The sequence below is a fragment of the Heteronotia binoei genome, chromosome 5 (assembly GCF_032191835.1).
Source record: "Heteronotia binoei isolate CCM8104 ecotype False Entrance Well chromosome 5, APGP_CSIRO_Hbin_v1, whole genome shotgun sequence".
NCBI lineage: Eukaryota > Metazoa > Chordata > Lepidosauria > Squamata > Gekkonidae > Heteronotia > Heteronotia binoei.
The window spans coordinates 132,388,778-132,412,980 of NC_083227.1; the positions used below are offsets into that span (position 1 = coordinate 132,388,778).

General features: G+C 42.4%; 1 protein-coding gene across 1 annotated transcript in view; it reads left to right on the forward strand.

The window, feature by feature from the left end:
* TRPC7 (transient receptor potential cation channel subfamily C member 7) overlaps positions 1-24,203 on the forward strand; it is a 255,159-nt gene that overhangs the window by 173,199 nt on the left and 57,757 nt on the right. The window contains exons 4-6 of the mRNA XM_060240416.1: positions 689-853; positions 8,645-8,861; positions 19,793-20,026. Coding sequence (XP_060096399.1) covers positions 689-853; positions 8,645-8,861; positions 19,793-20,026 — 616 coding nt within the window. The remainder of the gene's footprint in view (positions 1-688; positions 854-8,644; positions 8,862-19,792; positions 20,027-24,203) is intronic.

The window sequence follows — 24,203 nt, forward strand, 5'->3', positions numbered from 1 at the left end:
AATATCTCTTGCCTCCTCTTGTCTGCTATAGCCCCCCCTGTCCCACCTGAAAAACTGATGGTCAGAAGAGTCTCAGGTCATAGACCGCTGGATACAGAGTGGGGAGGGTATCTCAAATTGGAAACCCACAAAATAGCAGACCCATTTGTACAACTGCTTCTGCTTATGCAATGATATATTAGGATCCAACATATTTTTGACAAAACATAAAGACAGTGCTATTGTATGACAGTTTCTTTGCATCCCATATTACTTAGGTTTATAGGAGCAATCATGGGAATATTTAGTACCTGTGCTTTGTACATGATAGATTTTCAAAAGAGGGACCATACATAAGATAGTAATTCTTAACTCCCTATCGCTAATAGTTCTCTATTGGTTGATAGCCAACAGTGTTTGAAAAGGGAACAAATATGCATGAATAATAGGTTTGATTTTTGGAGACACTTCACATTTTCTTGGATAAGAGGTAGAATATGAGAATTGAATGTATGGTGCTAACATGTCATTTCTTCAGGACTTCGGTCTGCGCTTTCCCCATAAGTAATAAATATGCAAAAGATGTGCTGATTTTTTTGTACCTTTTTGGCTTCCAATCGCAGATCTACCATCCACATGTCCATGAAGGTCTGTGTGGTCACTTTGTATATTCTTTCAGGCAATGCTTACCTATACTTTCCTCTTGCAGTTTGTTGCCCATCCCAACTGTCAGCAGCAGTTGCTCACCATGTGGTATGAAAATCTCTCAGGCTTACGTCAGCAGTCGATTGCTGTGAAATTCTTGGCTGTCTTTGGAGTCTCCATAGGCCTTCCATTCCTCGCCATAGCATATTGGATAGCTCCCTGCAGCAAGGTACAGATTGGTTAAGGTGCATGTTTGTTTATCATTATTTATATCCCACTGGCATGGTATGAAGTCAGAACTGAGCAAGTGAACAAATATTATTTTATTACATTGCACAAGAGTTAGAAGGAAATCTTGAGAGTTTCTCGGTCAGATGCTGGGTGGTAGTGGGGAGTGGTCTCTCCTGGAAGTGCTAAAATGAAAAGGGAAAGAAAATATTTAGAGACAAGGGCAAAAGTATAAAATAAATAGAGAAGGGATTATTACCATTGTCAAGTAAAACAAATGCCCAAGGTCAGCTATAGCTATGGAAGGGGAAACTTTGGAGAGAGAAATAGATTCCATCCAGGGCTTTTTTTTTTAGCAGGAACACCGCTCTGTCTGTCTTGGCGTCAGGGGTGAGGCCTAATATGCAAAAAAGTTCCTGCTGGGCTTTTTCTACAAAAAGTCCTATGTGAAACAATGGTAATGTCAGGGTGTGGCCTAATATGCAAATGAGTTCCTGCTGGGCTTATTCGACAAAAAGAGCCATGGTTCCATCTAAAAAGAGAGGAGGACCATCATATAGTGATTGAATGTATGCTTTGCATGCAACTAAGGTTTAATGTTTGGCATCTCTAGTTAAAGGATTTCAGGCAGCAGGATGGGAAAGAGTTTAGATAGGTGCTGCCAAGGTTCTTGCTAGACAAACTCACCTTATGGCAGTTTCATATGTTCCTGGAAGCAGAGCTGAAAAGAATGCTGAATATCTTTCCCTGCATTTTGAAGGAAGTGCTTAAACTTGTAAACCAGCTAAGGCAAGATGTGGAATGTATAACCTTTGTCATGAAAATGCTCCAAAAGAGTTACTTGTGCACATAAATAAATGTTATTATCCTGAGTCCCTTCTACTGAGCCTTCTTCTAACAACACCAATCAGAGGAAGCTTTTCTCCACCAGACAAAATGAGCTCTCACTCACTAAGACTTATGCTGGAATCAAGTTACTTAGTCTTAAGATGCCACTTGTTTTCTGTTTTAGCTTGTTATGATGGACTAACATAGACATCCTCCAGAACATAATTTTCAGAAAACACTATTCTCCTTTGTCTTTTTCCTTTGAAGAAAAACTTAGCAAAAGGGAGTTGTAGGATCCAACCCTTGTTGTCTTTTTAAAAACAAGTTGAATGACTCTTTTGGTCTATTTCACATTCATCAAGCTTTTCTACAAAACTTACCTTATTGAATTTGGGGCTCAGTTCAGGCATAATATGCACCCATATTTGTTTTAATTTATTTTAATTTGTGAGCCCAGAATTCTGGTCTCAGACAATGACCAATTTCACACTAGACCTTTAATCCTGGTTTAGCCCTATCCCCAAACTGATATTCTACACTAGAATCAGAGAAACCAACTCTATTATTTTAGTATAGAATGTCAGCTTGGGGACAGGGCTAAACCAGGATTAAAGTTCTAGTGCAAAATTGGTCAATCTCTCAGATTCTAGTTTGTCTTGACAAAACAGATTTCATTGTTTCTACTCTGTGCAGTTGTCTCTGTAGCCATGGAGTGTGTGAGGGCAGTAGGGAAGAAACCAGGATCCAACCAAAATGTTTTCTTCTATTTGTTATGTGAAACTCTATTTTAAGACAAAATGTGGTTAAAAAACCAACATCTAATGTGGATTTCAGATCCTGATTTGTCAGACTCTAGTAACTTATCATTCAAACAGGCATGCCAACAATAGTGAGGTTAATGACATCATGTCTTTGTGCTATGCCTAAACTGAGACTAGACAGGAATGATCATATGTCAGTTTTAAAGGAAATAGGAGTACAGGTATAACAGCGCCCGCCTCACGGTCTCACTGGATCTCTTTAACTCAGTCTCTTCAGGGTATTTTACTTTGTTATCTGATGAAAATATAATTCACTTCGTAGGGGACCACAGCAGCTTTGTTAGTTTTTCCCAAAAATATAGGCTCCAGAGAAACTTTAACTCAAACCACAGATATTTATTATAACATAAAGTCTTTAACTTGGGGATATGGGAGATATTTACACAGGCTAACACGTTGCTCAGTTGTTTCAGGCTTTACAATAACTTTTCCTTGCTTAGGTCTCTCAGGTTTTTAGTTCACAGTTTCCATATATAACACACTCGCCACCTCTAGCAAAAGCTGGCCTCTTGGGAAGGATGTGTCAAGTCTCACCCGTCGACTGGAGCCTCTACTCCTAGCCCTTCTGGTTTCTTAGACCCACATCTGCTCCCTCAACCACCTCACTAGTTCTTCAGAGTTGTATATAGGTGTCTGTGATTGTTTCGGTCTTGACTGACTCACACTGGTTACACACGCAGTGTTTTTGTCAAGCTTGCAGTCAGCTTGTCCTCTCTAGAAGACTTTCCCGCCACCGTCTCAAGCTCCTTCAAAGAATCAGCTGCCCTCTCAGCCTCTGTCAGGCACGAACTGACTCTCTCAGTTTCTGTCAGGCTCCCTGCCTCAGACTTCTGACAGGCACCAACTCTGTCAGACACGAACTGACTGACTGACTGCCTCAGCAGTTAGCTGTCACTCACACACTTTCCCTCCCTGAGAGCTCCGAGCACTTTGGCCCCCACCCTCAGGTCACCTGACACAGGCACTGTGCGTCTTCAGTTTCTGGTTAACCCATAGCTTTCCGTCACAACAGGCAATGAGATGTAGAATGGAAGTCGGCCTGAGACATGGGCATTGGGGTTCAAGATGGGGGACAGGATCCCCATACCAGCTCAAATGTATAGTTAGACGCTTTCTGTCAACTACACATTTCTACTTAGTATCTGGTATAGCACATTGTAGGTGTCAGCTGTTTGGGGAGGTTACCAGTGATGGTGACACTGTAAGACCCAGCTTCCTTGTACATTCTCCTGTTGTCTTTCTAGTGTTATACCTCTGTCATTTTTCCTGGATGCCAACATCTTAAATGTACTACACATTACTATTATTAATGCCCCATTTTCCTCCCCAGTAAGGACCCAAAGTGGCATACAACGTCATTCCCTTCTCCATTTTATTGTTACAACAACCCTATGAGATAGGTTAGACTATGAGTGTGTGACTGGCCCAATTTCACTCAGCAACCTTCCATGGCTGAGTGGGGATTCAAACCTGGGTTCCTCAGATCCTACACTGACACTCTAACCACTTCCCCACACACACACAAAACATACATAAAGGCAGCTTTGTGAAACTAAAGCAGTAGTAACAATACGGTCAGACCTTATGACCCCATAGCAGAGGCAGAGCACCAACTGAGCAGAAATATTAAAGAACAGGTCCAACTCTTCACGTTTGTTTTTGGAGATGATTCAGAGCTTCTGAAGATTTGCATTATTTATCCAGCCATAAATGATATTTTTATGAAGATTCGAAAGATATCACTCCAAGGAAAATTTCTACAGCTTTCCTCAGTGACAGAGAACATGAAATATTGATGCAACACAGATTGAATATGGAATGTCTGACATCAGGGGAGAAGAGAAATGATATTAACAAATGTTCATTTGCTTTGACACTGAGTCAACTTCATTTCAGTAATAATGGCTGTACTACTTTAATTGCAGAAATCCTAGATCTCAATTTGTTTAATGCCCCCCTTCAGAGATATGTGCTCCTGCAAATAAATGTTTAAATAAGTATTGCAAGGAAGCATTTGTATTAATGTTGAGAAATGACATGATGACAACATTTCAAGCTGTCATGGTTGTGCTACAGGCAAATATGCTGGAGCAAATTTTTAGAACTGTATCAGCATATATCAGGCTAAAGAAGCCTCTAAGAACTGAGAGAAAAAATGTAATTCATTAGACTTTCAGACAGTTTCACTTTTTCAGAAATAGTTTCAGAGGATGTTGCTATTAATACTGAGGTAAGATTTCTTTTCCTGAGTATTAATGTGCTAAATGTGAGCATGGGCACGAAAGTTTTTTTAATCTCACTCATTTTAGTGAAGGAGACTGTATTGGAAGATCCCAGGTGAAATTACTGGAACTTAAAGACCCTTAAATTTGTCTGGATTGTGCCTAATACTTTTTATTAAATTCAGATGAGCAACTGTCATCTTCCTTCATAGCTTCCTTTATTTAGTATCATAGTACCAGAAGAGATCATTGTCTAGTCCTACCAAGGAAGGCCAGATAATGAGCCCACCTTTGGATCTCACCCATGGAGGCTTTCCTTGATTCCAAAAGAGTGGGGACCTTAATTCTGAACTGATCACTCAGCTCTGCATAGCACAGAACAAATAACAATCCAAAGTGAAACTTCAAGAGCAGAAGACCATTTTCATGCTGGCAAAATGGGGTTAGCTTCTCACTCCCTCTGACCTAAATAAACTTCAAGAGTTTCAGTCAGGTGTACCAGCCAGAGCTAGAACAGTACATTGAAATAAGCTGCCCCTAGATCTCTGATTTGTTACAGATACAATAAACTTCAGAATAACCATCTCCATCTGCAACCCCTTTGGCAAGTCTTCCAGTTGTAAAGATGTAGTTGGGTTACCCCATATATTATTTATTTACTTCATTTCTGCTCCACCTTTCTCTCAGTGAGGGTTCAAAGTAGCTTACATTGTTTCCCTCTCCTTCACTTGAAGGTGAGTACTCCATTCTTTGAGCCTCGTGGCGCAGAATGGTAAGCTGCAGTAGTGCGGTCCAAGCTCTTCTCACAACCTGAGTTCGATTCCAGAGGAAGCTGGGTTCAGGTAGTCAGCCCACGGTTGACTCAGCCTTCGATCCTTCCAAGGTTGGTAAAATGAGTACCCAGCTTGCTGGGGTAAAGTGTAGATGATTGGGGAAGGCAATGGCAAACCACCCTGTAAAAAGTTTGCCATGAAAACTTTGTGATGCGATGTCACCCCAGAGTCAGAAATGACTGGTGCTTGCACAGGGGACTACCTTTACCTTTTTACTCCATTCTTTAAAGTGAGTAATGTCACTGTGAAAAATTGGGATAAAGATTGCAGGTTTTACTCTTCCATTTGAAGAAAATCATTTCAGGCTTTTTGTCACCTCAGATTTAACATATCTGGCTAATTTACAAATTTATTTGTAATCTTAAAAATATAATACATTCTTTAGGGAACATTTCTGTTACTGCTAGAGATTCTTGGCACAGCTGAAGCTTTAAAATGCTGTTTCATAATGAATAGCTTTTAGGATGCAGAAAAGGAGACAGTGGTTTAGTGCCAAACTAAATGAGACAGCCATAGGTCCACACATTTAAACCTGGATCTGTCCCAATCAGATAGAAAGAGAGGAGTGGACATTCAATTTTAACAACAATAAGCATATGTGGGGGGGGGACCTCCCCCCTGCCAGTCACTTCTCTTTTCTCAAGCAGCTTTCTACCAAACAAGCTGTTTTTTAATATTGGAATTTGGATGAGAAGAAAAGTGTCTGAAGGGAAAAGACAGCATAGAAACAAGCAACAGGCAGGGGCCAGATTTAGCAAACTGTTACCAGTTGCCCCATGAACATGTGAAACACACTTTTAAGCATACCCCTCTATTCATTGTGCTGTGACCTATATAGCTCTCATCAGATCATAGAAGCTAAGCAAGATCAGCCCTGGCTAGTATTTGGGTGGGAGACCATCAAGGAATACCAGGGTTGTGACACAGAGGCAAGTAATGGCAAACCACATCTGAATATCTCTTGCCTTGAAAATCACGGCATAGGTAACCATGGGTGTTTTTGCACAGGGCATACCCCGGAGCGATGTCCCTCTTCACCGTGCAGCGTCTGCGCGGATTTCGCACCAACTGCTCCACAGAACCAGAAGAGCTGCAAAGTCCCGCGGCTTTTGCGTTGCAAATGTAAACTTTTTTTGGTGGTTTACATTTGCAACGCAAAAGCCGCGGGACTTTGCGGCTCTTCTGGGTTCTGTGGAGCAGTTGGTGCGAAATCCGCGCAGACGCTGCACGGTGAAGAGAGACGTCGCTCCGGGGTAAGCCCTGTGCGAAAACGCCCCATAAGTCAGATGCAACTTGATGGCAAATATATGCAATATATTTGCACATGCAGGGGAGGGTGGGATATAAATAACATTAAATAAGTGTGTGTGTGTGTGTGTTCACTGTATGTGATTGTGGCTTTAAACTCACCATGGCTGACATGTTATTTAGCATTTCTTTTGAACTGCTGATATATATTTGAGATGGAATTGCTTTTAAGCAAACCTTGCTAGGGATCATTCTTACCATTCAGGACACAAGCAAGAATGCCATTAGTGAGCTAACAGTAGAAGAACTAACAATCCTATACAGAGTTCCCAGTAGGTTCCTGGCCTGAGACCTACCTATCTAAAGGGCCACATCTCCCTGTTTGTCCCTGTGTGCCAGCTCCAGTCTTCACTTGCTTTCATCTGTGCATTTCCCTCCTGAAGGTAGCCCATCTGGCATTAGCTAATCCCCTTGCTTTCTCTGCAGATATTCCCACTTTATGGAATGGACTCCCCAAGAGATGAGGAGCACCCACCTTGGAGATTTTTAGGAGGAACCACAAGGGCATTTTGTTCACCAGAGCTTTTACTGGAGTGAAGGCTATAAGCATTTTATTGGGGGAGGTGTTAGCAGTCAAACTCCTCCTGCAGATGGGTAGTTTGGCATCCAGAGAGAAAACAAGACCCAGCACCCTTCATATAAACATAACCTCAACATCATTTGTACAGGGCATTGCCTGGCCTAGGAAATGGAATCAAAATGTTTCTGAAACATACAAAATGCACACTGCAAAACAAGAGTCTGAGAAACTATTTTGGAAGGTGATTATAAGGGCTAACCACCTGGCATCCTCTTCCTCACGTCAAGGGGAAATGCATTATCAGGACAATGGGTTTCCAAAGGAAGCAGAACTGCAGGTCTTAACACTTTTACCCAGATTGTAACATCTCATCCTGTACTCAAGGATCACCAATAAACATTCACACTTATAGATTATACATAAAAGATTCCCCAGCATCACATCAGAGTTCACACAATTACGCCACAGGTATCCCTGGAAAAACCATATGGTCATTGCTTTTGGATCAAATATTTAGGAATGTCCCAGGTACCACTTTGTGGTATAAAGGTAGAATTAAGCTACAGATCTCTCTCTCTGTTCAATGCTACTATACACCCCCACTCTGTGGGCCTGTTCTCTTTTCCATGAAATGTAGGTTGTTCTGGTCTCTGTGGATCTTCCTCTACAAGATTTGATAAATATAACCCGTCTCTTAAAAGCTTTCTCATTTCTGCTCTGCCTTTTTACTTAGTTAGCTCTTGAGTGTGTTTTTCACTGTGCTTGTATGTGTTTTTTTTTGTCCTTTTATTGTTTTTCAATAAAAGCACTTCCAGTTGAACATCTGCCTGTTTATTCTAGAGTTCACTGAGGAAAAATCCTGGGATACACATGTGGAAATCCCTAAGTAACCTGCTTCTTGCAAAGCTAATTTCCCCAGTTAATTAAGAGAGAGCCAATTTGGGTAACAGAGGAGCCAGTTAGGTATTGCTATTTTTATTTATGCATTGAATCCACCTTGAGCCATGGGGAAAGGAGGGAGGTAAAAGCTGTATTTAAAAAATATATATATACTATACTCTAAACCTGAGATAAATAGACTGAAGTTATTCTGCCTAGGACTGCATTGTTACATGAAGCAATATTTAGTGTTTTATTTGTTTGTCTTATTCATAAACAGAAAAAATAGCTCAATGGCTATTGAATGTGTATTTATTTTCTGGGGATTTTTGAAAGTTAGAGGATGAAAATGTTATTGCTTGTGTATGTTTCATTTTTCAGCTGGGACAAACGCTCCGGAGCCCCTTCATGAAGTTTGTGGCACATGCGGTTTCTTTCACAATTTTTCTTGGACTGTTAGTAGTGAATGCCTCAGACCGATTTGAAGGTGTAAAGCTTCTTCCCAATGAAACTGCCATGGATCATCCCAAACAAATATTTAGAGTAAAAACAACACAGTTCTCATGGACAGAAATGCTAATAATGAAATGGGTCCTAGGTAAGTGGAACAGCAAGAATCTGTAACTCTTACGGGAAACATGTGAACAAAGAGAATTTCAGAGAATGGAATAAGGGGTGGGGGCTCACAAACATATACAAAGTGGTTAAACATAAAAGATCCATTAGCTCTATCTGCTAATGGACGGCCGGCCCGCCTCTGCCCCGGGGAGCCTGGATCAGGCTCTACAGGCTGTTGCAACATGGCTTAGGCTGAGTGGGCTGAAGCTGAACCCAGCGAAGACAGAGGTTCTCTGTGTGGGTCGTGGCGCTCTGGGGAGGGAAATATCTCTCCCGACCTTTGACGGTGCGCCGCTGAAGGCGGCGCAGCGGGTAAAGAGCTTGGGTGTTTTACTGGAGCCTTCATTATCAATGGAGGCCCAGATAACAGCCACTGCCAAGTCAGCATTCTTTCATCTGAAGCGGGCGAGGCAGTTGGCCCCTTTCCTAGAGCGCCGGGACCTAGCAACGGTGATCCATGCGACGGTCACCTCAAGATTGGACTACTGTAACGCCCTCTACATGGGGCTGCCTCTGTGCCGGACCCGGAGATTGCAGCTAGTGCAGAACGCGGCGGCCAGGCTGCTGCTTGGCCTCCCAAGATGGGAGCATATACGGCCGGGGCTGCGCGAACTGCACTGGCTGCCGATTGTATACCGGGTCCAGTACAAAGTGCTGGTGATTACCTTTAAAGCCCTATATGGCCGAGGACCGACCTACCTGAGGGACCGTCTCTCCCCGTATGAGCCCCAGAGAGCACTGAGGTCAGTAGGTAAAAACAGATTGACCACCCCTGGGCCAAAAGAAGTTAAACTTCGGACTACCTATGCACGGGCCTTCTCTACCGCGGCCCCTTCCTTGTGGAATCAACTCCCAGAGGAGGTGCGGGCCCTGCGGAACCTTGATCAGTTCCGCAGGGCCTGCAAGACCACCCTTTTCAAACAGGCATTCATGAACGGCTGACCAAGTCCACAGAGAAACATCAAAACGGTCCAGTCTGGAGATCCGCCATCATTCACAAACTGACAGGCATAGCGTCGACTAATAACGGTACTGTCAGATCTAACTTAATGTTTTTAGATTTAGTAACTGTTTTAACTAATGTATTAATCGGTTTGGGGTTAATTTAATGTTTTGTTAAACGTACTGTTGTTAGCTGCCCTGAGCCTGCGTGGCGGGGGAGGGCGGGATATAAATAAAATTTTACTTTACTTACTTACTTTACTTTAAAAGCTGCACCCCATGCTAAGTTGGTTGCAGGAAATCTGCTGAGAATATTTGCTATGGTGACTATTTCTCACCATGACCACAATATGTAGAAATACTCGTCATGAGGATAAGAGCCATCTTCTTCTGTGCATCCTGGATTCATAGTCCTAGTGACCATTTGAAAGGATGTAAAAACTCTAAATGTGATGAACCTGTTCCATGTGGTGAGTATTTCAACCTGTTACAATGGGGTCACATACCAACCTATTACACCACTATTCACTATCCTGTTTCCAGTGTCAACTCTGCTCTGGCTGAGACCTTGGAGAAAGGGGGGGGGGGCGGGAATGGTGACATCCATGATGGGAATAATGGAAAAGGAATGAAGTAACAGTTATGCAATTACTGGGATGGAGAAGTAAATTGACTTATGGCTTATTGCTTAAGTGCCTTTAGTTCTTGTTTGATCCTGCTTTATTACATGAGAAACATGTGGATATGGTGGTGGTGAATAGTGCTTTCTTCTAATCCCATTTGTTGAGACTAGATTACTGTAATTTACTATACATGGGACTGTCCTGGAAAACAGCTTGGAAACTTCACTTAGTCTAACATGGCAGCTCTTTTATTATCTAATTAAGCTGTTTTACAAGTATTTTGCCTATTTGAGGATCTTTATACCAGCTACACATTTGTTTCTGGGTCCAGTTTAAGGTGTTGGTTCTTAACTACAAAGCCCTTCATGACATTAGCACCTCATAAAAGCTTCCACTTTGTTAAATTTAGGGACAAAGTAGTTGTTACATGTGCCATAAACTGGAAAAAAACAACCTGACTCATCTTTTTCGCTGACCCACATGATGTCAAGGAAATAACGTTCCCACACATTCTTAGCCCCCATTTGGCTGAGGAGCATGGCACTGGGGAGGAGTGGCTTCTGCTTTCCACCCTGCATCATTTTCCCCAGCCAAAATGTCCATGGGCAGCCACATCTGCCATATTTAAGATTACGTGTGCTGCTGTTAGTGCACATGGTTCCCCATAATGGGGCAAATAGAGCCTTCCTGGCTGTTTCTGCTAAGGAAAACTACACCAGGGAAAGTCAAAGTCTTTCTTCCTCCACACCATTCTCTCAAGCCAAATTGGGCCCAGAGCAGCTGGAAACATTAATTCCCCAAATGTATGCCTGTCCATAAAATGGGTTGGGATTCTATGACCTGACTTGTGGCAAATGTAACCCCAAGTTTGGCCTTAGATGATCTTGGAAGGCTGAAATGTTCAGGAACACTTTTTAACTAACTGATGGATTTTACTGAGGGGGGCACTGCAGAATAAAACATGTTTTAATTAATTAATTGTCACAAACATCTAAGCCTGTGACAAACACGGGAGGGACAACCAGACCAGATTCTGCTGACTTCTGGCAGTATCCACGCAGACAGTGAAACAACCATGACAATCTGCTGGCATGCACTCTACTCATCCCAGTGCCTTTTTAAAATTACACACTTCTGAGTGTTGCTTACTGAGAATTTGTAGCAGTGAGCCAAAAGCCAAACAGAGATGAAAACTGGCTTGCCACAGTTGACATGGCAGGAAGTTGGCATAGACTGGCTTTTTCCTGGACTACCACCAGCTGAGATGTTTGTGTGGACTGGAAAGTACCGAGAAATAGTTCCATGCTGGTATGCTTTGAATTTGGACCTGAGATTTATTTAGCAAATCTGACAATCTCTTTCAGACAATAGGCTTGACTTGCACTATATCTGCTGGATTATAGTATGAAAAAGAAACTGCATAACTTTTTGGTCAGGTAGATGAAAATATATTAAGATAAAAATATCTGATGTAGGATATTAGATTTTTGAAGTGAGTTAGTGACTAGTTATAAAAGATTTATGAATTATTTATTTTTTAAAATCATATTTAAATACATTCACAGAGATGAGTATTTTGAACAAGGGTTACTTTTTAAAGGCTACAGGTACAGCGCAGGTGAAAGAACATAAGAACATAAGAGAAGCCATGTTAGATCAGGCCAATGACCCATCCAGTCCAACATTCTGTGTCACACAGCGGCCAAATATATATATATATATATACACACACACACACACACTGTGGCTAATAGCCACTGATGGACCTCTGCTCCATATTTTTATCTAACCCCTTCTTGAAGGTGGCTATGCTTGTGGACACCACCACCTCCTGTGGCAGTGAATTCCACATGTTAATCACCCTTTGGGTGAAGAAGTACTTCCTTTTATCCGTTTTAACCTGTCTGCTCAGCAATTTCATCGAATGCCCACGAGTTCTTGTATTGTGAGAAAGGGAGAAAAGTACTTCTTTCTCTACTTTCTCCATCCCATGCATTATCTTGTAAACTTCTATCATGTCACCCCTCAGTCGACGTTTCTCCAAGCTAAAGAGCCCTAAGCGTTTCAACCTTTCTTCATAGGGAAGGTGTTCCAGCCCTTTAATCATTTTAGTTGCCCTTTTCTGAACTTTCTCCAATGCTATAATATCCTTTTTGAGGTGCGGCGACCAGAACTGCACACAGTACTCCAAATGAGACCGCACCATCGATTTATACAGAGGCATTATGATACTGGCTGATTTGTTTTCAATTCACAAAGAAACATTACTGTAATTCAGATCAAACTGTTTTCACTTCCAGAGGGAGTGCTCTGGTTTTGCCTCTGCTCTTCAAGAGCTGCCCACAACCTCTGGCAGCTGCCTGAGTTAAACAGAGAGTAGAACGTTTATATCCTGCTGTACTTTGTCTCCATTTCTCAATTAAATGGAAATGCCAAACCCAGACCCCACATTTAGAATTAATTCAGTAACTTTCAAAATCAATAGTACTGATTGAATTGAAGAAATGAATCAGTATCTGAAAACACTGGGTATGAAAAAATATCCTTGTTTTAGTTTTTTCGTGATAAAAAAAAATGAATAATTGCATTTTCTCTGAATTGTCAAGCTCTAGATTTATCCTGATTCATCTTAGAAATATTAATAAACAAATTTATAAAGAATCACAACAATCTAAGATAGTTTCGGGAGGGGGGGTGTGGACTGGATAGGTTTGTACTGTGAAAGCACGACATGCCAATGATGAAGTACCGTATTTTTCGGACCATAAGACGCACTCCCCCCCCCCAAAAAAAAAGTGGAGGGAAAAGTGTGTGCATCTTATGGTCCGAAGGTACGTACCTTCCGGGGGGGGGGGGCGATCTGCTGCCTCTTCCTCCGATCCGGCGCTTTCCCCGTGCCTGCCTGCCTGGCTCCATCTTCTTCAGGCAAGAGCTGGGATCGCTCCACGTGGCCCCACCGCAAACCCAGCACTTCGAAAGCGCTGGCTGTGGAGGGGGCAGCATGCTTCCTCTTTGCCTGTGTGCCTGGCTTCAGCTGTGATGTTTAAAGCAAGCGCTGGGATCGGAGGGGGGAGGGAGCAATCCCAGCGCTTGCTTTAAACATCACAGCTGAAGCTAGGCACACAGGCAAGGAGGAAACACCCGCCCCCTCCACAAACCCAGCGCTTTGCGAGCGCCGGCTGTGGAGAGGGCAGCGTGCTTTCTCCTTGCCTGTGTGCCTAGCATCAGCTGTGATGTTTAAAGCAAGTGTTGGGATCACTCCTCCCCCCTCCGATCCCAGCGCTTGCTTTAAACATCACAGCTGAAGCCAGGCACACAGGCAAAGAGGAAGCACGCTGCCCCCTCCGCAGCCGGCGCTTGCGAAGCGCTGGGTTTGCGGTGGGGCCATGTGGAGCGATCCCAGCGCTTGCCTGAAGAAGATGGAGCCAGGCAGGCAGGCACGGGGGAAGCTCCGGATCGGAGGAAGAGGCAGCAGATCGCCCCCCAGGAGGAAGGTGCGTCCTATCCTCCGGAGCGCCTTATGGTGCAAAAAATACGGTAGCTACTGAGTTATAATACATTGCAGTTATTTCTGAGCTTCCTGATTCACCTTTAGCACTGAAGCTGCTAATGTTCAGCTATGCACTGCTGTCAATCATTGCACTGTTCATTGCTCCACAAAGCGCTGCAGCCATTTCCAGGAAGTACAATGAGTTACTTTCTTCCAAACCACCAAACTTCATCCAAACCCATGCAGCTTCTCAGAATTACAATTCTCTCCAATTAGGTTTAGAGAAATTTGATTCCTAAAACGACATTTTTCTCCAAGAATTTCACCATTCAGATGCTACAACTAATTTTTGCTCCCCAGGATCCCCAAGCATTCAAATAATTACAGATGATATTGTAATAGCACTTGAAATGTTTTGATATTGTTATGATTTTATGGTTTTATGTCTTAATGTATTTTTATATTTCATTTATATACATGAACATGTAATCAGCCCTTAGCCTACTTTGGCAGGGAGGGCAGGAAATAAATAGAACAAACAAATAAAGGGTGTTCCCACATATTATTTAAAGGACGTCTTTGCTTGGGGCCAAACTCTGGGGCCACAGACCTACAATTTCTCTAAATCCCATCATGAGCCTTGAAGTGATGCCTGAAATATAACTTTCTGTGGAAGCTCAGACAGCGTGCTGACCTGGAAGTGAGCTGGCAGAAACTGGAGTACCCTGGAGTGTCCAGACAGCCCGCCGCTTCCTGGGCACTTCCCGGTTGTCCAAACAGCTGGAGAGGCACTAGGGATGTGCAGGAAAAAAAATCATTAAAATTCAGTTTTGGGTTGATTAAACAAAAAAAAAAATCGTTATTTCCTTGAAATCCAAATCTCATATTAGGTAAAGGAAAAAAACTTGAAAAAAATCAGTAAATTTCCCAATTCCCCAAAAATTCCCAATTTTTTCCAGCTCCATTATACTCTATGGGCCATTTTAGTCAATGGCAAAATCCCATAGGGCACATGCCATGGGCTGGAGGGGAGGGGTTTGAGCAAGAGGTACCAAATTTGCTGTGTACCTGCTGGAGCCTCTCTCCAAAAGAACCCCCAAGTTTCAAAGAGGGTGCCCCTATCCCAATTGAAATCTATGGCTGCGAAAACTCCATTGGTTTCAATTGTGGGGGGGAAATGATGAAGGTCAAATAAGAGAATCTCTTACCTTAAAAACAGTGTTTTTTCAGTCAGCAGCAGAACCAGTGCATGTGCCCAGCAGAGGCAATGCTACTATGGTATTGCCAAAAAACAAAAAAAACCCCAACAGGACAAAGATCAAATTGGGTAGGAAGGATTTCCTGGGGAACCATTGTTGCCAATCTCCAGGTGAGGGCTGGAGTGCTCTTCAGGTGGCAGAAATCAGCTCCCCTGGAGAAAACAGTTGCTTAAATTAGGGTTGCCAGCCTCCAGATGGGACCTGGAGATCCCCTACTTTTAAGATCTTATTTGGCCTACTTAGTCGAGGCCCTATATGGTCGAGGACCTGCCTACCTTAGGGACCGCTTCTCTCCATATGTTCCCCAGAGAGCACTACGATCAAGTTCAAAAAATCTTCTCGAAATCCCTGGGCCAAAAGAAACCAAACTAAAAACTACCAGAGAACAGGCGTTCTCTACGAAGGTCCCCCAATGGTGGAATCAACTGCCGGAAGAGGTGCGGGCCCTGCGGGATTTTAACCAATTCCGTAGGGCCTGCAAAACTGTCCTCTTCCAGCTAGCTTTTTAAGACAGAACCCCTGATAACATCAATAACCACCGTGCCATCTTATACATAATTTGTTTATATTATAATGCCATATTGTTTTATTGGTTTTACTGTTTAAATTATTAATTATATTATATATTGTTTTACTGTATCATGGTCTTACCATGTCTTGTTAGCCGCCCTGAGCCTGCCTTGGCGGGGAGGGCGGGATATAAATAAAAGTTTATTATTATTATTATTATTATTATTATTATTATTATTATTATTATTATTATTATTATGGGGGAAGTGCTAAAGCTCTATGCCAACAATGTTACTTAAAGAATTTCCTGTTTCAGACCCTAATTATTTTTAAAAGCCTACTAATAGCCCTAACTCAGTTGTAAAACCCCAGAAGCGCCCACTGAACAACACTCAGACCAACCAGCTTGGCCCTGCAAAGCAACCTTCTGGAAATAAAAACTTTAAAAACCTCTTCTAGCAGTACTCACTAAACAGAAATCTTCAAGACTAACTGGCCTCCCCCTGAAAAAGCAAACTTGTAAGACTGAGACTAGCCCCATGGTGAGTGGTAAAGCTGCAGTACTGAGGACCTAAACTCTGCTCACGACCTGAGTTCAATCCCAACAGAAGCTGGGTTCAGGTAGCCAGCTCGAGGTTGACTCAGCCTTCCATCCTTCCGAGGTCAGTAAAATGAGTAGCCAGCTTGCTGGGGGGAAGTGTAGATGACTGGGGAACGCAATGGCAAGCCACTCTGTAAAAAGTCTGCCGTGATAATGCTGTGAAAGCAACGTCACACCAGAGTTGGAAATGACTGGTGCTTGCACAGGGGACTACTTTTACCTTTTTAAGACAGAGAAACTTACAATAACCTCTATTAACACAACTGGTGCAGTTGCAGTACAATAAATCTGCACAAAAACACCGGAATCATCCACTAAACAGCCAAACCTAGGACCCAGAAACAGTCCAAGTCCAACAGGATAATTTTAAAAACCTGTAAAACAACTGTTGTTATCTAGGCTAACTGCAGGCTTCAGTCAAGCAAGCCAAACACATGAATAAGCATACAATCTGTGAAGGCACATAATCTGAGGCAGGCAGCCCACACAGCAGAAAACCAGGAGAACTACTATCTCAAACCTTTTAAGAAACTCCAAGGCAGGCACAAAATTCAAAAACCAAAACAGTACTCTCAACAACAAGGCAGACACTTAGACACAGCCACAGGCCACTCCACCAGCATGGCACCAGCCCAAGAAGGCCAGGCCAGGCCCCACACCGAGAAAGTGCAGCAGGCTAAGTTTTAAAACCTCTTTAAAGAAATCCAAGAGCCCAAACAATTACATTTCTGGCAGAGACAGATTACATATGTTTAACTTCAGAGAATTTACATATAATTTAAACAACGAACATAGTAATGGTACAGCACCGTGGAATAGTTTTTAAATTTTAATTGTATTAATGTTTTATAGATTTTATTGACTTATTGTTTTAAATCATGTAAACAACTGTTGTAAGCCGCCCTGAGTCCGCTTGCGGAGAGGGCGGGATAAAAGTCAAATGTAAATAAATAAACAAATAAACGAACAGTGGAAATGATTTAACTTCAGATCAGAGAATATAATATGACTTTTAAACAACAAGCAGCACAAATCCCCCTATGCCCCCCCCCACAAAGCAATTAAACTTTTAAAAAAATGCCTAGGCAAGGGCAGCCTGCCCCCCCACCCAAAGTAGCCCCCCCCCCTTAACAGCCCTCCCTTTAACCCACTAGGCAAATTTTAAAAGACCTAACAGGAAAATATTTTTAAGTGTTGTCAGGCAAACCAGGAGATGTCTTCTTCCTCCAGCCAAGGACAGGAGTCGGGGAGCAGGATATTCCTCCAGAAATGTTCAAGGAATTCAGCAGCAGGGTAATGCTCTCTGGCCATTCACAGAAGAATTTCAAAATGTGAAAAATCCCCTGTGACTGGCATGCACCTTTGTGGTGTGGTGTGCACTGGCCAGACTTCCCATCTCTCCCTCCCTCCCCCGCCCAGCCAGCTACAGGCCTTACAAAAAGAAGCAATTTAACTATACTGTGTAATAAAGGAAACACAGAGGCATGATACATTACATACTAGCCTTGTTTTTAGCTATTGCTTTATTTCAGAAGTCCATTCCTTTGCTAATCCATTCCTGAGTATGTGTGAAATTATAAATATTAACCATTCTAGAGCATTTATTATTTGCAGTCAAATAATAAACTTGCTGCAACAAATCCCTCCCCTCCCCCCCATTGCCCTGATTAAGTTCATCTTTGTTTTGCTACACTGATAAAACAGTTGTTAACTTGATGGCTGAGTGATGACTGGTCTTTGTTCAAGCCTTGAGGAACACATTCAGAATCTTCAGACCTCTTAATGGATTCTAATTGTAGAGACAAAAGAAGATGAAGGATTCCCCTAAAGTATGCAAGGAAGAGGAGTATCCTTCTCTCCTTCCCTCTGCCATTCTCCTGATTCCCAGGGAGGAAAGACAGATTTTGAGGTTTTTTTTTCTGGTATGCTTAATTCAGCTACCAGGTCAGATCAGAGAATCTGACTCGGCTTTATAAAAAGGACATTTTTATGAAAAGGACATTTTTCATTTCCCCCCCACTTTTTATCTTTACCAACTGCACAGCCCTAGAAGGTGCCTTGGAGGTGCCCCAGCAATTAGGTACCACTTTTTACATTGTACCTTTTTGAGCTAACCCCAGGTCAAATGAGGATGGGGTGCGGGTGGGAGTGGGACAGCAGGAAGATGTGCACATTTAGATGCACACTTTTAGTCTGCTCGCCTGCCGTCCCTAGGGTGGCTTAAACCACCTGTCTGGCACTGGCCGACAATGCAAGAGAAAATAAGAGCTAATTTAGTTGTTGCCATAAGAATATACATTTCATTGGAAGAGTTCAGGACTGTTTAATGAAAACTCTTTCTAAATATGGCTTTACAGATAAAAGTTTGGCATGTTGGGTATTTGAACAGATGTTGAGTCTCTCTCTCCCTTTCCACTTCAAGTAAACATGGACCAAATGGGGCTTAACATGGTTCACAAAGATTAGATTGACAGTATTTACTATGAAAAGAAGTCAATAAGTAAATTAAAAACACACTCTTTGTAAATAAATACAGACTGAGCAATGCATATCTGCTACACCTGTCATAAATTTATCTCCTAAAATTAGGGATGGCAGCTTCCAGGTGGTGGCTGGAGATCTCCTGGAATTATAACTGATCTCCAGGCAACAGTGATCAGTTCACCTGGAGGAAATGGCCATATTGGACATTGGCCATATGACATTATACTCCATTGAAGTCTGTCGTCTCCCCAACCTCACCCTCCTCAAGTTCCGTCTCCAAAGTTTCCAGGTGTTTCCCAACCCATTTCTAGCAACCCTACCTAAAATGGTAATAAGTGATAGGCAATCTAATTATTTAAACTGTAATAATTTATGCTCATTCATTACTTTGGTTTTAGTATCCCAGGATTATCTCTTACTTTCTCAAGATCATGTGCTCATGGCTGCTCTCTTGAGCTAAGGTGGACTTCTTTCTTCCTCAATGAGGTCTTCATCTAGCTTAGAAATTTTATCTCTACCTTTCCCTACCTCCTAGCAGACTCCCCTTCTCTTCCTGTCTGCTAGAAGTTTCACTCTCACCTTGGCCTTCTGATGTGCTATAACTTAGGGTGACTCTGGGCTCATCATTTGGCCAAGGTAGTCTGCATTTCCTTGGGACTGTATGGCTCAGTCCCTAGGAGGGGATTCTCACTAACTTATTTTTACCCCCAACTTTCTTCCTGCTAACTAGCAAAGAGTCTCTTATAGCTTCATTGGCACTAATCCTGAGATGGAAGGCGTTTCACCACAACTTGCTCCCTTAAGCTGTGCATTGACTTTTCTGATATGCTTCAACTTTGCAGCCTGTACAATTTTCACTGGGGCTAATGATATTGTATGCTAATTTTGGGAGAAAGGCAAGCAGAAAGACTAATGCAAGTTTAATGCTTGGTGTTTAGAGATGCACAGCATAATTGGTATTTTTGAACAAGTTATACAATAATGGTTTCTGTGTTCTCATAGGCATGATATGGTCTGAATGCAAAGAAATCTGGGAGGAGGGTCCCCGTGAATATGTCATGCATCTTTGGAATCTGTTGGATTTTGGGATGCTCTCCATCTTTGTGGCTTCTTTCACTGCCAGATTCATGGCTTTTCTCAAAGCAACTGAAGCACAACACTATGTAGATGAACATGTTCAAGATGATGACCTCAATAATGTCACCCTTCCTCCTGAGTATGCCTACTTTACATATGGTAAGATAGTCTTATTACTTAATGTGGTCTGCTCTTTCAGGCTCAATTCATTCATCTTAGTAATATCCAGTTCAGCCAGTTCAATATACAACTGAGTATGGTGGGGCAGAGATTATCTCTTGATGGAAATTTTGCTCGAATATGCAGATTAAACTCACTCCAGTTCTTTGATGATTGAACAATAATAACAGACAAGGAAAAAAATGCAAAAAATAGCTACAGATAAAGGAATCCGCCCTGTTTTTCTGAAGTAAAAAAAAATAGTATTTTGAGACTGTGATAATATAAAGTACTATAGCTGAAACCAGGGTATGACATATTGCTAAGGCTGGATACCTCAATATTACTAAAAGGTAAAAGATAAGACATGCAGCTAATTCTAACATGAACTGCTTCCTGCACAGTGGGATATATGACTATATTCCTAAAATGCTGAGTGTTTGGTGCTCAACTTGGACTGACACCAGATGCTTATTTGCAAGACTTCTTTTTAAATAACTGGATGCTAATTGGAATTCAGGACCCTAATTTTCAGCAATTTTGCTGATCCTAACAGGGCCTATCCACTTCCATGGCATCAATCCTTTTTCAGCTTCTGTGCCCAACTAGGGCTATGTGAGGTTCTCACAGCCAATTTTAGGAGATCCTGCTCCTCCCCAGAATTCCTGCATGGCTTCAAGGCAAAAGGCTGTTCCCACTTGCTATGATGTGCGGGGGATACTTCAGGCAAATGTCTAACACCAAGGTGTTGATTGACTTTGAATATCCCACTCCCATGACAGCTCAGTGAGTAGGTTACACAAGGGATGGGAGGGGCAAAATTGTTATCTGTTTTAGAGCAGGAATTGCCATTTTTCTTCTTTAATCTGTCCCCTCACTCACTTTCTCCTTCTTGACTCAGTGGACATGCATGACCCCAGTTGCTGGCAAGCAACTACAAGGCAGGCTGTAGCAGGAAAGTAAACAGAAGAGGGAGACCACAAGGTCTTTTTAGGCCTATTTTCAATTGCCTGCAAAACACAGATTATGTGATCTGCTTTTTTTGAAGCATTCCCTCCATTATTGCTTTTCTCTTGCAAACTGGTCACGAAAATCCAAGCTGGGAGTAAAATACCCTCCCTCCCCAATATAAGGTATGGATCTAGTGCAAAAATCCCTGGGCTGGGCTGATTTGCTGCCGAATGTGAATGCAGAATCCATTCCAGTTTCTGTAGTACACTTCTGACTATTCAGATTCTCAGAACAGAACCAAGTGATTCCTTACTTATTCTTAGTTTCTCACTGATAAATTGTTCCTGTATATACACACTTCTTTTATCATGTACTGATGTAATTGTGTGTATATGAAAAATCTATGTTAATATATATTTTGGTACCAAAGCAAATAAATAAGGGTTGCAAGCATCAGACACTTTACCAATGCGTGTTTGAAAGATGCTCAGACTACAGGGAGACCACAAGGTCTATTTAGAATTATTTCCAACACCTCACAACCACACAAAAATACATCAGCAGGGAAGTAATTATCTATTCCAATGTGATTCAATGTTCTTTTCCTGAAGCTAAAGGCAATACTGATTTGTATGAATGATATATTGAGGCAGGCAGAAATATTAGAAGTATTTCAAGAGAAACTTCTTTCGATATATGGTAACTCAGTAACTAGCCAGATCTGAGGCTAGATGAGGCTTTAAAATTGTATCTTCCAATATTTGTTTCATATTTCAGAGTAAGGAGCTCCACCTAGTGTAGTAACTTTGAAGTATAACCTGTAGCTTTCAGAAAAGTAATTCCAGTCATTAAATGTATTCTTTGTTCAAAGAACATTTTAAAATGCTAAAACAATACTTTCCATAAAAGTTGACAAGTAGCTAGGGGCCTACCAGTATAACAAGCTATATGTAATTATGACCTTTCACTGCATTCTTGCCATTATTATTGCAAGCTAGCATGAGGTACTGGTTAGTGCTTGACAGAGTCCCCAGTCTTGTTGAAGCAGTATACAGGTACTGAACACCACCACGAAAAGGTATGGGGGTATAATGATGCCACTTTGCTTCCCTCCCTCAGAGGCAAGATTTTCCCCTCCATTTTTCTTTCCCTTTCTGATTGAGCAGCCCTTTTTAATCTATTTTCTTCCTTTCTGAAGATTAATAGCTGTCCCACCCTGTCATAGTATGAAATTTTGCTGCTGCCTCAGCCCTGTAACCTGCGGGAAGGGACTATGTCTCCCATCAACTTAAACCACTGAAATGGCACTCGGGGTTTTAAATAGTTAAATATATATTATATGAGCCTGCTTCGGCAGGGAGGGCAGGATATAAATAAGTAAGTAAATAAATAAATATTATTCATCGCAGAAGGGAAAGGTCTGATGAAAGCAAGGGTAAAATTTCTGAGGTAAATCAATACAGGCACAGACTGCAGTTCATATGTTTCACACAGTTCAGAGTTTCTTAAGTTTTTCACAGAGACATAGAATCTTTGAGAAAGGAGGCTTTTTTTTCAGTGTTTCCCAGGCACTCCAGTATTCTTTCCTGAGCATATTTGGCTCTATAGGTTTCCAGAAGGCAGGGATACTCTGTCCATTACCTCAACTCCTTCACAAAAAACACCAGTACTCTTCTTGAGTTTTTTTCTGACTTTTCAAGAATTAAAAAGCAGTTTCAAAAGACAGCAGACCATAGCTCTAGAAACAGGCTCTGGATGAGTGCCCCCCACCCTTGCTGTCTTCCCACCCACCCAAGTGAAGGCATTCACTCCCCCCACAACTCAAGGGGAGCTGATCTTTGCCATTTGGAGAGCTGTTGTAATTCTGAGTGATCCCCAGATCTTACCTGGGATTGGCAACAGTGGTTCCCCAGAGGAAATGGCTGATTTGGAGGGTGGAGTGTATGGAATTGTACCTGTCTGAGGTACCACCCTCTCCAAGCTCCAACCCTCAAAGCTCCAGGAATTTCCTAACCTGGAGTTGGCAATCCTATCCCATCTTTCCTTTATCTGCCCCTCTGACTTCAGCTTTCCATCACCTCCTCCTCCCTGCAGCCTTTACATAGGAAAAGTACAGTATTTCTCCATAGTGGAGGGGGGAAGGGGGGACCAAAGAAGCTTACATAATTCTCCTTTCCCCCCTTTGATCTGCAGAACAACCCTGCAAGGTAGGTTAGGCTGGTCCAAAATCACCCATTTAGCTTCCACTAATTCTTATGCCCTCCTCAAACTCCACAACAAAATCTGCAGGAATTTCCCACCAACTTGGATCTGGCATCCTACTCAGGACTGGCTCCAATGAGTTCTCCCTTAGAAGCCTTTAGTTATACCTTTCAGAACAGCACACTCTCTCTGATAATGTTGTTTGTCTTAAGCACAGTACTTCAATCTCTCTCTGTCTCTTGCTTTCCCTCTCTCTCTCTTTCTCTCTGTTTCTGGCCTGCTGCTACAAGACACTATATTGTAGTGACAGTGGTTAAGTGGTAGAGCATCTGCTTGGTAAGCAGAAGGTCCCAGGTTCAGTCCCTGGCATCTCCACTAAAAAAAGGGTCCAGGCAGATAGGCATGAAAAACCTTAGCTTGAGACCCTGGCGAGTTGCTGCTAGTGAATAGACAATACTGACTTTGATGGACCAAGAGTCTTTCAGTATAAGGCAGCTTCATATGTTCATATCCCCCCCCAGTCTCTTGCCATTTCCTTTGTCAGAACCAAGGTTGGTTGCCTTTTTCTGACAGAATCAACTTGGCTGGCTAGCAACAGCCACTCAGGTGGGAGAGAGAGGAGTGGAGTCAACCAATGAGCTCCCTCAAAGGCCAAAATAAGACTTGAATGAGCCCTCCCCCCACCTTTTACTGAGAGAACCAAACTTGGTTACTTTCTATTGAGAGAAGCAAGGTTAGTTGCCTAGCAGCAGCCACTGTCTAGCAGTTTCCTTAGAGAGCCAATCCTCATCTGTCCTGAGGCCGGCAGAGCCCTCATCTGTCCTAGGGAGAGAGCAGAGTCAGCCAGTGCAACAGAAGAGCAGCTGATTGATGGTTTAACAGGCCAAAGATTGATGCAGCACAGCCCCAACCAATCAGTATGCTCTGTTTTGCCAAGATGAAAGGGTGTTTTATTATATAAAAGATTTTTATTTATATTCCACACCCCCCCCTTGCAAGCAGGCTCATGGAAGATCATATCAGA